The sequence below is a fragment of the Tinamus guttatus genome, unplaced genomic scaffold (assembly GCF_059628265.1).
Source record: "Tinamus guttatus ecotype Peru unplaced genomic scaffold, ASM5962826v1 Tinamus_guttatus_pri_ptg000215l, whole genome shotgun sequence".
Classification (NCBI taxonomy): domain Eukaryota; kingdom Metazoa; phylum Chordata; class Aves; order Tinamiformes; family Tinamidae; genus Tinamus; species Tinamus guttatus.
Genome location: NW_028288749.1, coordinates 439,213 through 454,783, shown reverse-complemented (window position 1 = coordinate 454,783; position 15,571 = coordinate 439,213). Strand labels below are relative to the sequence as shown.

Here is a 15,571-nt window from a genome sequence, read left to right as displayed (position 1 = left end):
AATCTAGAAATGTATAGACACAGAACTTAATATCAGGACTACGCACATAAATGCCAGACATATCTGCTATAAACTGATTAGCGCCAGGCTTCCCTGAAAGGCAATTTAATTCAATGGAAACACAGTGATACAAAGGAGCCTTGGAGCATTCTCATCACTGCATTCATTTAGTAACTTCATCTTTCTAAACAACCTGGCACAACTTGCTCATCCACTGAAAAAAATGCGTTAAAAAATATATGTGAAATGTGTATAACCACAACCAAGGTCAACCAGCACAGTGCGCAGGGAAAGGCAGGCGTTTGCCAGTGAGCAAAGGACAAAGCACGAGTTGTTGCTGGTCAGAGTCAGTGGATTTGAGAGGAACCTTCCTTTCCCAATAGGGTATGTCAAAGACAGTGCCAAAGCAGGGAAAAAATCTGCCCTCTCCATATAGAAAGGCCTCATGCAGTTCAAACATTGGCTCCCACCCTTCACCGCCAGGCCAGCTCTTCCTGAGGTGCTCATTTTGTTGCTCCCTGGGCTGCAAACCCCTGCAAGGTTTAAGGGTATTAGCTTCAGTGTAAATATTATAAGTAAGTAAGTGAGTATGAGTAAGTATGTATATATGCACACTTACTCTCCACCTCCACACTCCTGCCGTCGCAGCTCAGCGCAGGATTCCCATTCACTCTCGGTCATAATCTACAGTGAATCCCCCTTCTCTATCCGAGTCCCTCTGCTACACTCCACTTTCAGAAGCCTCAAAATTAATTTGGGATTAAAGCTTTTATGAAATTGAGTACTGTTGCCTAAATGTACAACCTATTGAGTGCAGGGCTGGCCTAAAAATTATTAATCCTCATTTTTGGAGCCTTCGAAGAACAGGAAGCAAGGTCACTTTATGGGCAGATAGTGAGTGTTCCTTTTTATTTCCTTTTAATTTTTCCTGTTGTTAGCAGGACTCTCCCACTGAAAATCGAAATAGAAGTGTTTACTCTTCCTGATACCCCAGTGTATGACCATCCTGGGATGAAAACTTCTCCCCTGCAAGGAGCAGCAGTTTCCAGACATATTTATAACAGTTATCCCCCTTCTGGCCTATAGAAATTTTATGAGCTTCACAGTAAGACCTGAATTTCCCTCATTTCCATGCTGGGACAACCACCACGCTTTCCACACATGCCCTAGCAATTTTAGGATGAGATTTAAACCTTTGGCCCGTGTCTACTTTCACTGGCATCAGCAGAACCACGCCGGGGAAGCTGGTTACTTACCCAACCACCCCAAAAACAAAGATCTTCAGTCCTGCTCAGTTGTGCAGCTGGGGTGAGGCCCCAGGAGCTCCCGCTCGGCCTCCCCGGGCGAGAGGCACCTCCCATATTGACAGGCAGAAGATTCATGATGACCCGGACAGCAACAACAGCTGAAAAACAAACCACGGTTTTTACAATGAATCTGCTAGGGAATCAATCTGGTAAGAAAAAGGAGGTCATCCCAGCATTTCCACAGGGCTGATCTTTGAAACGTATGCACAGCTACGGCAGCAAGACAGGCTGGGAAGACTGAATAGCTTAAGATACTGTTCTGTCATTTACTGAAATGAAGGTATGTGGTAGAAGCTAAAATAACAAGAAATATCAGTTTTAATGTTCAAGTAACTCTGGGATTTGAGGCTGCGATAAAGAGTAGTTTTTATTATTAATGTACAAAAGACTGTCTGAAGCCAGTGACCCCAGTCAGACTGTAGCTTTCCTTTTACATCCAACAGCCTCCCATTGGGAGCTTCAAACGCCCAAATCCAAGTTTTGGGAACCCATGGCCTCAGTGCACGAGCGGTGCAGAGCCCAGGAAGAGCCCTGGCTTTCTGCTCATGCCAACTGAGGCCAAATCAGCTGGTGGCTCATTCGGGATCAAGAATTTACTCTATTTCCTATTTAAGTGTTAAGACAAAGGTAGGATAAATCACAACACAGTTTCCCCTTATGCTTCTGTCACAGATTCTGCACATGTTTATAACTCTTCACTTTTCCTTTGCTCTAGTTGCTCGGAATAGATTTCTCTTCCTTACACTTAAATATATCTCTCCTTACTTGCTCTGTTCCATAAACGGAGCTTAGCTTAAAACTAGGGCCATACATTTGCAGCCAAAGCTTTCATATTGATTCCAAATTGGTTGACCCACGTTCCTTAGTATTTAACTATCAGTACATATGCATGTACGTAGAGTGTGTGTGGAAGGGAAATATTCTTAACTAAAAAAAGCAAGGACGATGACTGACCATCTGCTCCAATCCCTCTAAGCCCCCATCATGCCACAAGAGCACCTCTCCAAATACAACCCCATCCTTTCCCTAGGAGTCTTTCCTTTCTTTTCCTCAGGATGTCACCCAGTGACCAGAGGAACTCCAGCAACCAGTGGCTTTTGCTGGTCCGTGTCTTCCCGGTACTCGTTAGACAGGCTCTCCCTCACGTCAATGTTTCATGGACACGAGGAGGTCCAGGCTCCCCGCCAGGAGCCATGGCTTTCCACATGTGTTGTATTCACACACCCCTGAAAAAAGTGTCTGCTAACTTTTATCTTGCTTATCCAGGAAAACACTGAGCATGTTTGATTTTCCTGCATTTTTTTTAACTTGCTTCTTTGAACCAGAGCTTCTACTTAATCCACTTTGTTTTGTTATTGATGAGCCCCACTGCCCACAGGCTCCAGCTAGCACACCACTTATGAATATTTAAGTGCTATTGACTCCAGGGGGGTGCTCAGAATTAAGCACATACTTATTAGATGCTTCTCTAAATTAGAGCCAAGGTTGTTCCCCCTACGCACTCCGTAGGGGCAGAAGAGTAGAGTTATGATCTTACTTCTTTAAAGAGGAACTGATCATTTTGCAAATAAATCACTTCATCAGAACAGCTTATGACTCGGTGGTAACGCCAGCCAGTTTCACAAACACAAAACTAAGAACACTGCTCTGCTCTCTAGTCTTCACACTGATAGCTTGGGAAGGTTATTCAGTTATCAGTGTAACGCCTGAAGAGAAAAGGCAGTAGAAAAAATAAGTGAGTTTTTACTCAAATCATTCATACCTCAAGTAGTTAAAACAGCTTTCGACACGCTGTTACACAGTACTCAGCATCTGCAACATCCAACAACCTGTTGTATTTCAGTAAGACAGAAATGCTAAGTTGTAGAGGGGATCATTTACTTGTCCCTGGTCCGCAATTAAGAAGCCAAGAGTTGCCCTTTATAACGGACCATATTTCATTTTCCGCTCTCCGTTACGCTCCCTCTCAGCTTGCCAGAGGACAAGGCAGAGCAGGGCTGGCGCGTGCAGAGGCCCTGCAGCAGGCTGGGGCCACGACACACGAGTGGCTCCTCACTAAAAATCTCCTTCTCTGGGGCCGCGTTGCGCGCGACACCCGCATCGCTGCCGTGCGGAGAGCCCTGCGTTCCAGTGCTGCAAACAGCATGGATTCGTTACCTTTGCATAATGTGCTGATAGAATTAGGGTGCTCCAGTGGTCTCCAGATGCTCTCAATACTGCGGGCCTTCCTGCAGGTGAATTCCTGGCAGTGACTCCTCTCCGTGCACGCTGTGCCTAGAGACTCTCCGTCGGCATCAGGTCCCACACTCACACCAACGATTGAGGATTACAAATGTAGCAGTTACCTCAAGACAATTTATTCCACTTATTAAAAAAGACAACATGGGAGAGAAAGGCAGCTTTACACTGTAACTCAATATTCACGTATCTCCCTATTCAGAGGAGGCTGCAGGCACACAGAGCTGCTCACAAGAGCAGTCACGTTTGAGCCAGTGATGCTCCTCGGGCACGAAGCACGAGCATCAGCCTGGGAGAGAAACCCCTGCCGATGGATTACGAGCAGAGTCACCAGCTATCAGACATTCTCCCCAGCCCTGCAAAGCCCTTATCGTGTAAAAAAGGGTAAAAATAACCCATTTTTCAGTCTGTTGTTTCACGGGGCCTATGTGAAGGCCAGCCAGGGACAAAAGCCCCAAAGCAGAAAGCAATGCAACATGAAGGTCAGTCTGCCGTTCTCCCATTAAAATTTCTATGGGGGACTAAGCGATGAATACTTTTGATAATTTATGCTCATGGTAAAGGCTATAACAAGAACAAGAATTGGAAGGAACTAACTCATTGTATGGGAAATGGTAAAGTTTTAATTAATTGTGATCACCATTCTTTGACTTCAATTTTGCAGTTCCCTTGGGCTCCACAACAGGAGAAACTAGGGACTTTGCAAAGAGCTTACAAAAATTTATACCAGCGAGAGACATTAATTCATAAATAGTTACAGAATATTTTGTAAGCTCTTCAATTACACCGCAAGCAGAAAGCCTTGTCTAGCTTGTTGGAGGGTTGTAATAATGCTCTCCTTTGAATTTAAATTTCAGTAAACAAGTAACTGAAAACACACATGGTTTCCAGTGCACAAAAATGCAGAAGCGTTGATGGAAGAAATCATGCAAGCCAAACCTCTGCTTTCCCTCCTCTGTGCTTACGCTCAAATCCAATGTAGTTTTGATTTCATGTTTAGACAAAATGGGGAACCAGAAGACTTCACCAACCAACCGTCAGTCTGGACAGGGCAGCATTTTGAACACAACTTGGATCTGCCCTCCCCAAAGCACTGTATTGCCTTGTGTTGCTCGCTTTCCTCCCAGAGCTAGCTCAAAAGATGGAAACGAAAATCACTGAACAGTATCATCGGCATCTGCTTTCTCCTCAAGCTCTTGTCCTCCTGAATCTCTCTGTTTTTTTGCTTCTCTAATAAATCAGCATGGATCCCTCATCTTTGAGGATCAGTATTGCTATCAAGGAAAAAGTGGAACCAATATACACGCACACACATCCCGAAAGAATGAGCCTGATGAGGTTATTATTTACGTGGATAAATTGGGGTTATTTTCTGTAATACTCTACACTAAAAAGTTCTTTTTCATATTTCAATTTACACTGATTTAAGGCTACATCTTTTCAACAAATTTAAAAGTATTTTCTTGCTTCAAACAAATCCTTTTATCTAAGGGCGAGACCAGGTTGCTGCTCGAGATTGTTTGCATAAAATCTCATTAGCCCATTGATTCCACTTCCAACAGTTTAGGTAGTACTTCATTACCATGCAAATAGAGACAAGCTTTCTACATACAGCTTAACACAGGACTGATTATTCTCTTTTACAGAGCCTGACAAAAAAGCACTATTAATGAAAGTCATCAATAACTGTTCAACAGGGGGGTGAAAAGATTAGACTCAAACAGAGCCTCTCCTACCATCAGCAACCAGCTCTTCCCCCCAAAACTCAAACTTGGTTGATGAGCACCCTGAGAAAACTGCACGACACCAGATGTAGCTTCTTCTCCCACCACAGCTTTGGAAACAGATCCTGTAGGTAGCAGGAAGAAAGCCAGACTGGGAGGAAGAGCCAGACTGGGAGCAAAGCAGTGAAACTCAACCACGTTTGCTGGAGCAAAACCATCTCCACAGAAGCGCCACCTCGAAGCACGTAAGCAGCTAAGCACGGCCACGCTGTAATTTTATTTCTTTTACTTTCTGTGTGGTTTCTGGGTCACATTTGTGCCCCAAACATGACCAACGCCTTGTTGCTTTGGACTTCACACATGCAATCACTAGAGATAAGAGTCATTGGCGTGGTGAAATTTGGGTAAAGCCTCTCTGAAATCAAAAAACTCATCTCCTTCAATTCCTGGTCTGCATAAGGAAGTCACGGGAGTTGGCTAGGAAAAAGAGCAGAAAGCAAGCAGCAATATCAGTCCTGGAAACGCGGCCAGCAGGGAGAGTGAGACACACCATTCTGGGGGGAAAGTGCTAAGAAAGAGTCCTAGGATTTTAAGTAAAGCCTTCCTACAGGGCTTTCTGTAAGCAAATAGGACTCAGCCATTCATTTCCCACGCGAGAGCAAACCTGCAAGAAAAAAAGACGTCAAATAACTGGCCAAATCAGAAAGAGAAACCAGTCTGGCCTCATAGTTAGAAGACCATCGCTCATATTGCTGGGTTTTTCTCTAACAAATCTTGAAACACTTAACACCAAAACACTGCTCATTATCTGCTTCCAGTTGCTTTTGAAAATATCATCTGAGTAAAAACAGAAAGATTTAAGAATTCACACGCTTTGCACTGTCAAATATCATCTAAAATGTTTTAATACCTTCCCACAACAAATATTGTCTTTTCACTGACAAATGTTATACACAGGATTACGTTTTCTTTGTTGATTTTCTATGCAAATGTTATACTCAATGCAGATAATCAGTGTTGTGTGGTTAACACAAGTAAAAGACACATAAACAATGTTGGTACTACAAAAGCACCACATCAATCCTACTTAGGTAAAGAAATGCCATATTCCTGGGACTGTTAAGTGAACATGACACTATCAATAGACATCACACAATCATCAGTCAGAAAACGATGCCTTTAATAGAAAAGTTACTAGTACTTTTGTCATGAACAGGTCCCAGCGCAAGATTATCTGAGTATAAATTTGCTGTGCTGCTAATTCAAGCAGACAGTGTGATCAATCTCGGGCAACTTTCTCCATGCTCACTTCTCTAGCAAACAGGAAAAATTAAGTGGTGAAAAATGCAGGCTGCCACCTGCACTGGTGGGTGAGGTTTATGTGCACATGTGCATTTTTTAAGCTATAATCTACATATCAAAGATTTTATATAGTTAGCCAAGCCAAATCCCGTATATTATATATACAATTAATGATACTTTCTGTGGGCATGGAAAAAGAGCACCCAAATCCGAAAGCTGAAAGCAAAGATTTGGGCAGTGTTAGTGTTACCTGTTAACAAGCACAGGCACTACCTGGTTCTCGCTTGATACTGAGGCAAAATGTGTTAAGATGCAACTGAATATGTTGAGTTGTTTCTTTGAGAATCCAATTCAAGAGCCATTAGGTTAAATTGGACCACTGTAAATTGCAGGACAACAATTTGTACTGCTGTCCCAAAATCTATACCGAGTTAAACACCCTCGAAGCTTTATCTCAGCTTAACTAAAATTTAAGACTCAATATTAAAACGCAAAGGTTCTCTTTTGGCAGCAGTCATGGACTGTCTCTGCTGAAAAGAGATGATTTAATTAAAAACAAATGGAGTTAACACAAATTAAAGCTCAACTGCAATGAACAGTTGAGTCAATCTAAAAACAACCCAACCTTTTAAGTCAAATGTTTTCACTCCTTAAACACACTATTTAAAATCATGAAAAGGAGCATCAAGCACTAACCCAGGCCAGAAGCAGAGGGATGGGTTTTTATTTCTTGTAGGTTATGGCAAGTGGGCAGAAAAGATGTTTTTCTTACCCGGTAAACTAAGCTCTGTATTTTCGGGCATTGGTTACTCACAGAGATCCCCAAACACTTGGGACAAGGTTATTTCCCTTCTTTCTGACAATTACTGGGGAAAGAGGATGAGCTGGAGGACGGAAGTGAAGCCAACAGAGCCCTAATAACCATTCTGCAACTGTGATAAAGACACAGATCTGTGAGAAAACTTCCCACATTGAGTGGGATTATAAATCATATTATGTAGCTGCCCATGGTGAAAATACTTTGTGTTTTAGACTTGGTTTGATTACTTTCTGCTAACATTGGAAAGCCAGTCCAGAATATCACCTCCACTACTCATAAGCAAACTTCTCAAATCCATACAAACTTTATGAATGGACTATTTAAAACCATTTGATCTTATGCTAAAATTTTCTTATAAGTTTCTTCATACGTTATATTTCTCTCTCAAGCACCTTTAAAGTACATCAGCCGTCACCTTGAACTCTGCAAGGTGTCACCACATAAAATAGATCCCTTTCTTGGTCCATCTAATAGACTAGAGAATATGCTCCGTGGTTGAATGAGAGAAGCAATACCACAAGACCTGAACCACGGTGGAAAGCCACAAAGCAGCCTAATTAAAGCTGAAGTAGCAAAAATACCTTTCAGGAGTGCTTGAGGGATGCTTTAAAAAGGGAAGATAAAAAGATAGGATAGTTCAGTGCCTCATAAAAGGCTGCCCACGCTTTGTGGCAGAAGTTATGAATAGAAGTCATTTCTTCCAACCCCGCAACAGAAGCCCTTCTTTCCTTCAGCTCTTTCACTCCTCTGGATCAAGGTTATTGCCATGCCCCAGTTTGCAGATAGAGATCAGGCACATTCAGTCCTTTTAACCAAAGTAGGTACAAGTTAGGAATTGAGCCTGCACCAAGGTTTCCCTCACAGACACTTTATGTGCAACATTTTAAGCCTCACATCTAAGGAGCTAGAATTCATTTGCTTATATATACACATACTACCTAAAAACAAGTGTTTTCTTTGAGCTGAAGTGGGCTACAAACCCTTCCTTTCTGCTGTTCAAGCGTATTCCAAACAGGTAGCAGATACAGAGCCACAGACAATAACACTATGTGACAACAGCAATTTCCTGCACCTGAGATTTCCCATCCCTCTTAACACGGCCACAGGGGCCACAGTAACTGCTGTTGAGGGAGTGCACCACATCCTTTTTCACCATAATGCTTCCCAAAAGAATGCTAGGAAACAGCAGCCAAATTAGAGGACCTATAAATTATGAATGTACTAGTCAGGATTTCACTGATATTAACATCAGCTTGCCACGAACCCAGCTACAAGCACCCTGAAGCAGTGTGGCTGTCCATAGCACACAGGCATTTTGCAGCACAGCGCTGGCGGCCCCGCTCAGGTACCCAAGCAGGGCAATGCCAGCAGGACCCGGGAAGACCTGGGTGGTTGCACGTCAGGGGCATCCAAGTAACCGCTGCCAGCCAGGGGCCGAGAGGAGCACGGGGTACCGAGAACCCTGCCGGGCGCACAAAAACGGGCAACGTGGTTCACTCCCAGCCTTGACCACCTTGATCTCCTCCACCGAGAAGCACGGCCACCAGTGCCAACCAGGTGACACAGCCTCACCAGAATCATCTCCTGACAGCTAATTTGGAATAGAGGAAGAGTTTGGTGTATATATAGTGATACTGTGACCATCAGTGAGAAGCATGTTGTTATAGAACAACTCTACTCACGGCCTGGTTTGTCTGTTTTGTAAACAGCCCCTCCACAGCGATGTCCAATTCCCTGACTGATATCTGCACCTACATCCACACATACTCAGCTGCAACAAAACTGTTACTCCGCCTCAAATGCCTCAAGCTGAAGTAGCAGCCCACACCCCGTTGAGTCAGACACAAGAGCATGTCTTCTGCAGACATCTCAAGCCCCTATAATAAATGGCAACATGACATTTTATTACATTACCTTGTGGCAAAGGTAAAAGCTGGAGTGAGGCTGTGTTCATCATTAAAACTTTCGCTCTTTTGGTTTCTGATGTTACTCTGCATTTTTCAAAATGGACGTTTCTAACAGCTTGTCATCGCTCCGTGAATCTCTTCTCCAGCTTTTATATATCTGAGTTTTAGAAAGACACAAATAGCATTTCTAGCTGACTAGCAATCTTTTTGGAGACATGCTGCCAGATAAAAGAAGATGCTGAAAATCACAGTGGATTCCTCCCAGGTAACTTGCAAAAGTTTTATCCGGTGACATGTGGAAGGTACATCCAGGGCAATATTTATGATGAATAAGGGAGCTGGTAACCCACCTGCATGAACAAGCACCACCAAATCACCACCAAAGCCAAGCCAAGCCTCATTCTAAATACCAATGCCAACAGCCTGGCAGGGAAACAGTTATTTAAAACACAACCAAATGAGTTATATTCTTCATTTCAAGACTAAATAAAATCTAGCATGGACATTTTTTTCAGAGTAAACCACAGAAGGGAGACCCATGCCCATTCCCTTCCACGGGAGGCACAGCTATGCCTGCCAGGGCGCTCTGCATGTCCACAGCGGCACGGTGCAAGCTCGCAATAGGAATGACGATGAGAAACACACAGTCTAGAAGCTCATGCACGAAACAGATGGTAAGCTGCATAAACTGGCATATACATTTAATCACCCTCCTAGCACACTAACCTGCTTAACAGGACCAGTTGATCTGTGAAGAGAAAATTGCCACCTGCTTAAATAACATTGTGTTAAGCCCAAGAGAAACTGCCAAAGTCACAGCACCCTTCCCGGGGGCGAGCTGGGTAATCAGAACAGATTCAACACCTATTTGCTCCAGCAAGGAATCTGACTCTAATGCTGGCTGTCAAAAAGGAAAAGTGGAGGTGGTGAAATTATGGAATTTCATAAAAAGCAATTAATAAATAGTGAGGTGCTGGTGCTGAAATATCTAATTATCCATTGGTATATTAACCTCTTTGCTCACAGATGCCAAAGTGCGAAGTGGAAGTAGTGTATTCAGTGCAGTGAAATGCTCCCTTAGCCCTTATCAAAATTTAAATTATCAGTCACTTCCAGAAGATGACTTAACATTTTAATCTGCTCTGAAGGTTTAGATCATGTACTCTGCTCTGTAATCCACCCCACCACCCAAAAAAGATTAGCCAAAGATTTCTTCAGGAGAAAATACACTGTCAGACAGCACCACCAAAAGACCTTAGAGTAACAACAGCTTCTTCCAGCTCTCCTCATCTGCCTGCCTGTGAACCCAAAGTTGGGTTTCCAGCTAGACCAGCTAGACCTGAGCAAGGCTGCAAGGAGTCAAGGCTCTGAGAATTCTGTAACTGACAGGAGCCCCATCACATATGGACTAATTTAACAACAGAGAAGCACAAAGGCCCTTAGTGTTCTGCTCGGACCAAGCCCGCGGAGGGTGGCAGGCATCCCCTGCTCATGTTGTTAGGTCCGGTACCCGAACTGACAGGGAGAGAGACAACCACCATAGATATATTGTCTTTTATTAATAGAAGAAAGATAATAAGTATTACCAGCTAGCTGGGGTCCGGGCTTTCCCACGCAGGGGTCACACCACGGACCCCGACCACTTCGAGCGTCCCTCTTTTATACCGTTCTTACCCAAGAGTGTTCCCCCTCCCGTTTTCCTGTTTTGCATTCTTGTTAATGTTATCTATTTTGCTGAATTAAAACATCTGGATAAGCAGCCCCCCTATCATCCTGATTGAGGGCAGGGCACCCTAACCCCGCCACCTATCAAGGGTCCAGACCTTGCCATGAGCAGGGCATCCTGACCCTGCCATCTATCAAGGGTTCTGCCCCTGCCATGAGCAAGACATCCGGACTCTGCCAGTTATCATGGGTCCTTGTGCTCTAAGACTCAGCTTATTCTACATTAGCTATTTAACCCCTACCTTCCCTGCTAATGCACCCTACATTCCCCCCTTTTTCTTTTGCTAATATCAGAGAATCCTTTCTCGATCTTTCTGAGTTTGTCGCATGAACATTATGTGCATAGAATTAACTCGATTTGTAGCTTTTTCCATTACCCCCATTACACATTTCCACATTATACGGATACACAGTAACAGTAATAACAGAATTACAAATACGCGTAATCCTTCTTTTATCAGTCCTGATATCCACCCAGGTAACCCTCCAAACAATGACTCTAGCCATCCGTCCATCAGTCCTTCTTCCTGTGTTATCTTCTGAGTGTGTTCCTTAAGCCAGCGCAATTGTTGTTGAATCGATTGGCTATGGTCCGACAGGTTAAAACAACATAGTCCTTCAAACTCCTCACATCCCTGTCCATGGGCGAGGAGCAAGAAGTCTATAGCCGCTCTGTCCTGTAGTAGTGCGTGTCGCAGGCTGTTCTGATCGAGCAGGAGTTGTTCCAATACCTCGGTTGTCGCATTTGCTTGCTTCTCACTCCAACAGGCTAACTTCGAAAGCTCCCTTAATGCATTTCCTGCTGCAGCTCCTGGCACAAAGATAGCTAAGGCGACCCGCGCGGTTACAGATATTAATTGTACATTATCATCACATTCCGGTGTTAAACCAAGGGAACGCTTTTGCCTCCTTTGTTCCTGCTTCATAGTTAACAACTTAGCTTTAGACGGGGCTATCATTGCCAGTTGCCCTAAATAACACGGTCCCCCATAGGCATTCTTAGGTATTCCCTGCCATGCTCTATCCCCACAAATTAGAAACACTCCATCTGGCAAGGCCTTAGCGGTATCATTATTCCATAGTAAATCTGTCCTATTATGTACCTGTCCTGATGGATCCCCCCCATATGCTCCTAAGGGTAATCCCGCAGGGTACCGTTCTTGTAACCCATCGACTGTCCCATTTATCCCACAGAATGTCCCGTTTGCATATATGGGACCGAAGGTTCCATCTCCTCCTATGGTCTTACGCCAGTCGAATATTGGGTCGGGAGATACATCAGTCCAACCCGAAGCATTCCACCATTGGGGCCTAGGGCCTCCTTTAATTATAATGTTCCATTGTGCCAGGAGTCTCACTCCTCCCTTTTCTCCAAAAAACTTGTCCCCAAACATAAAACACGTTTGGGTCCAATTATTGGAACTATTTCCAATTGCTTGTGCCCCCATCAAATTGAGCTCTTGGGGGTCCCAAGGCAATGAGATATTTAATCCCTTAATTAGCCTTACGGCACATTCCGAGGCACTTACTACCCCTGAGCAGTTTCCCGTAGATACCTTTTTAAAACTGTTGTCATCAAATCCCGGCTTCCCAAACAAGCAGGTTCTGAATGGATTACTAGCGGTGGTGAGGGACAGGCAGAATTCCTGATTCCCTGTGTTATTTGCCCAAGTCACCCACATATTACTTCTCTCTTCTATGTTGTATATCCCATTAGAACACCTCAGAATCATAATTAGCAGGACCATAATTACCCAAATTGTGTTACTGTACATTTTTCCTAATTAATTTCAATTTCAGAGGATTGTTACTATTCCTTCGGACCTCCCACTCCTCTGCTTTCTTCCGCTCTTCTTTGTTTAGCTTCCGGACGTGGGAATGGTGAATCCAATGTCCTATTCCATCGACCTTAACGGCAGTGGGTGTTACTAAAATTACTACATAAGGTCCCTTCCATCTGCTTTCTAATGTTTTTGGGTTATGCCTTTTTACCCACACCCAATCTCCAGGTTCGATATCCATTTCTGACCCCTTCTGATTTCTTTTATACCAGTTTTGTAGTAATGGGAATAACTCATCTTGTATTTCTTTTAAGATCTGCATCTCTTTCCTCATTCCTGAGTTTTTAGTTATTCCCTTCCTTATCTCTAACGGATATACTGGGGGTAGGGTCCCAAACATTATTTCAAATGGTGTAAAGTCTAGTACATATGGAGTTATCCGAACCCGGTATAGGGCAAAAGGTAGCATTGTTACCCAGTTCTCTTCAGTCTCTTTTACTAGCTTAGCAAGGGTTTCCTTTAAGGTTCTGTTCATCCTTTCCACCTGACCCGAACTTTGAGGATTATAGGCACAATGCAATTTCCAGTTGGTTCCCAGTGCTCGGGCTAATTCCTGTGTAACCCTTGCCACAAAAGCTGGTCCATTATCAGACCCGATGCTCACCGGTATCCCATATCTGGGGATTATTTCTTCCAAAAGTTTTTTCGCTACCACCTGGGCTGTTTCTTGCTTAGTGGGAAAGGCCTCCACCCACCCTGAAAAGGTGTCTACTAATACCAACAGATATCTATATCCGTATTTACCTGGTTTTATTTCTGTAAAGTCTACTTCCCAATGCCTTCCAGGCTCACCACCCCTTTCCCTTATACCTTCATGTACCTTCCTGACCCTCGATGGTTTCATTTCCTGGCATGCTTGACATCCCTCTATTATCCCTCTTAATATTTTCCTCTGATCTTGGAATCTCAACCCGAACTTTTCTATTAACAGTCCCATTTTTCTTTCCCCCAAGTGTGTGGTACTGTGTAACTGTTGCACCATCTTCTGTCCCAACCGCTTAGGAATTAACATTCTTCCTTCTGTATCGTAATGTCCTTCTCCTGCACTTTGCTTTTCTGCGACCTTTTGAATCCACTCCCTCTCCTCCGGGGTGTATTCATCCTCTCCAATTTCCTCTTCTTCTCTTAAAGTGTTGTGAGTCAGGGCTAGTACCCTTTGTATTTGTCCTTCTAACGCAGCTCGCCGGGCTGCACTATCTGCAGCTGCATTCCCTCTACTTATCGTATCGGTTTTCTTCTGATGTCCTAAGGTATGCACAATTGCCACTGCTTTTGGTTTCTGCAAAGCTGACAGCAAGTGCAAAACCTCTTCTTTGTTTCGGATTTCTTTTCCTGCGGAGGTAAGAAATCCCCTTTCTCTGTATATTGCTCCGTGTATATGCACTGTCCCATATGCGTAGCGACTATCTGTATAAATCGTCACTCGCTCTCCTTCTGCCATTTCTAGTGCCTTAGCCAAGGCTATCAGTTCCGCTCTCTGAGCCGAAGTGCCATCTGGTAAACGCTGGCTCCAAACTATTTCTCCCTTCTGATTTACCACTGCAGCTCCCGCCCTTCTTTTTCCTTGCTCGACCAAGCTACTTCCATCTGTAAACCACACTTTTCCCCCTTGCAGCGGCTCATCCTTTAAATCTTCCCGCACCGTCGCAGTTTCAGCTAACACCTCCTGACAATTATGCACAGGTGTTTCATATTCTGGGTTAGGTAGGAGAGTGGCTGGATTTAAAGTCGTTGGGGACGTATACATAATCCTTTCTGGGTTTAAAAGTAAGGCTTGGTAATGAGTCAGCCTAGCATTTGTTATCCATCTTTCAGGCGGTTGTTTGAGTAATGCCTCTACGTAATGGGGAGCTGTTACATACAGTTTTTGCCCAAACGTGAGTTTGTCTGCGTCCTTAACCATCATTGCCACGGCTGCAATGATTTTAAGGCACGAGGGCCACCCTGCGGCGACTGGGTCTAATTTCTTTGATAAGTAGGCCACTATCCTTTTCCAAGGTCCTTGTTTTTGAGTTAGCACTCCCTTAGCAATTCCCGCTCTTTCGCTCACATATAAATGGAAATCCTTGGCTGGGTCCGGGAGTGCAAGTGCAGGGGCCTCTAGCAGGGCTAATCTCAGTTCCTCAAAAGATTTTCCCATAGCTTCTGTCCACTGCCAGTCCGGTTTCTCTCGACTCGCCTCATACAGAGGTTTCGCTTTCTCTGCAAATCCAGGTATCCACAAACGGCAGTATCCTACTGTCCCCAAGAATTCTCGAACCTCCCTTGGAGATCTGGGCTCCTGAATCCGAAGAACAGTCTCTTTCATGGCATCAGTTAGCCATCTCCTACCATCTCGTATCTTATATCCCAGATATGTTACTTCAGGACTACATAGCTGAGCTTTCTTAGCACTTACTCGGTATCCTAGTTTATTCAATTCTTGCAACAACTTCCTCGTACCTTCCTCGCACTCCTCTTTCGTTCTTGCTGCTAGCAGCAGATCATCCACATACTGAAGCAATTTCACACTAGGATTCTGTCTCCTGAATTCACTCAAATCTTCCTGCAGTATTTCATTAAACAAAGTCGGTGAATTTTTGAACCCTTGTGGTAATCGGGTCCAAGTTAACTGACCCTTATATCCACTCTCGGGATCTTCCCATTCAAAAGCAAACATTTCCTGGCTCTGTTTTGTCAGGGGGATGGTAAAGAAGGCATCCTTTAA

The 15,571-nt window shown here is 44.0% G+C and overlaps 1 protein-coding gene across 1 annotated transcript in view; it reads right to left on the bottom strand.

The window, feature by feature from the left end:
• Positions 1 to 12,471, bottom strand: part of LOC148594663 (uncharacterized) — a 44,146-nt gene extending 31,675 nt beyond the window's left edge. Inside the window, exon 1 of the mRNA XM_088524832.1 lies at positions 11,433 to 12,471. Within this exon, the coding sequence (XP_088380958.1) occupies positions 11,433 to 12,471 (1,039 nt within the window). The remainder of the gene's footprint in view (positions 1 to 11,432) is intronic.
• Positions 12,472 to 15,571: the final 3,100 nt, after the last annotated feature.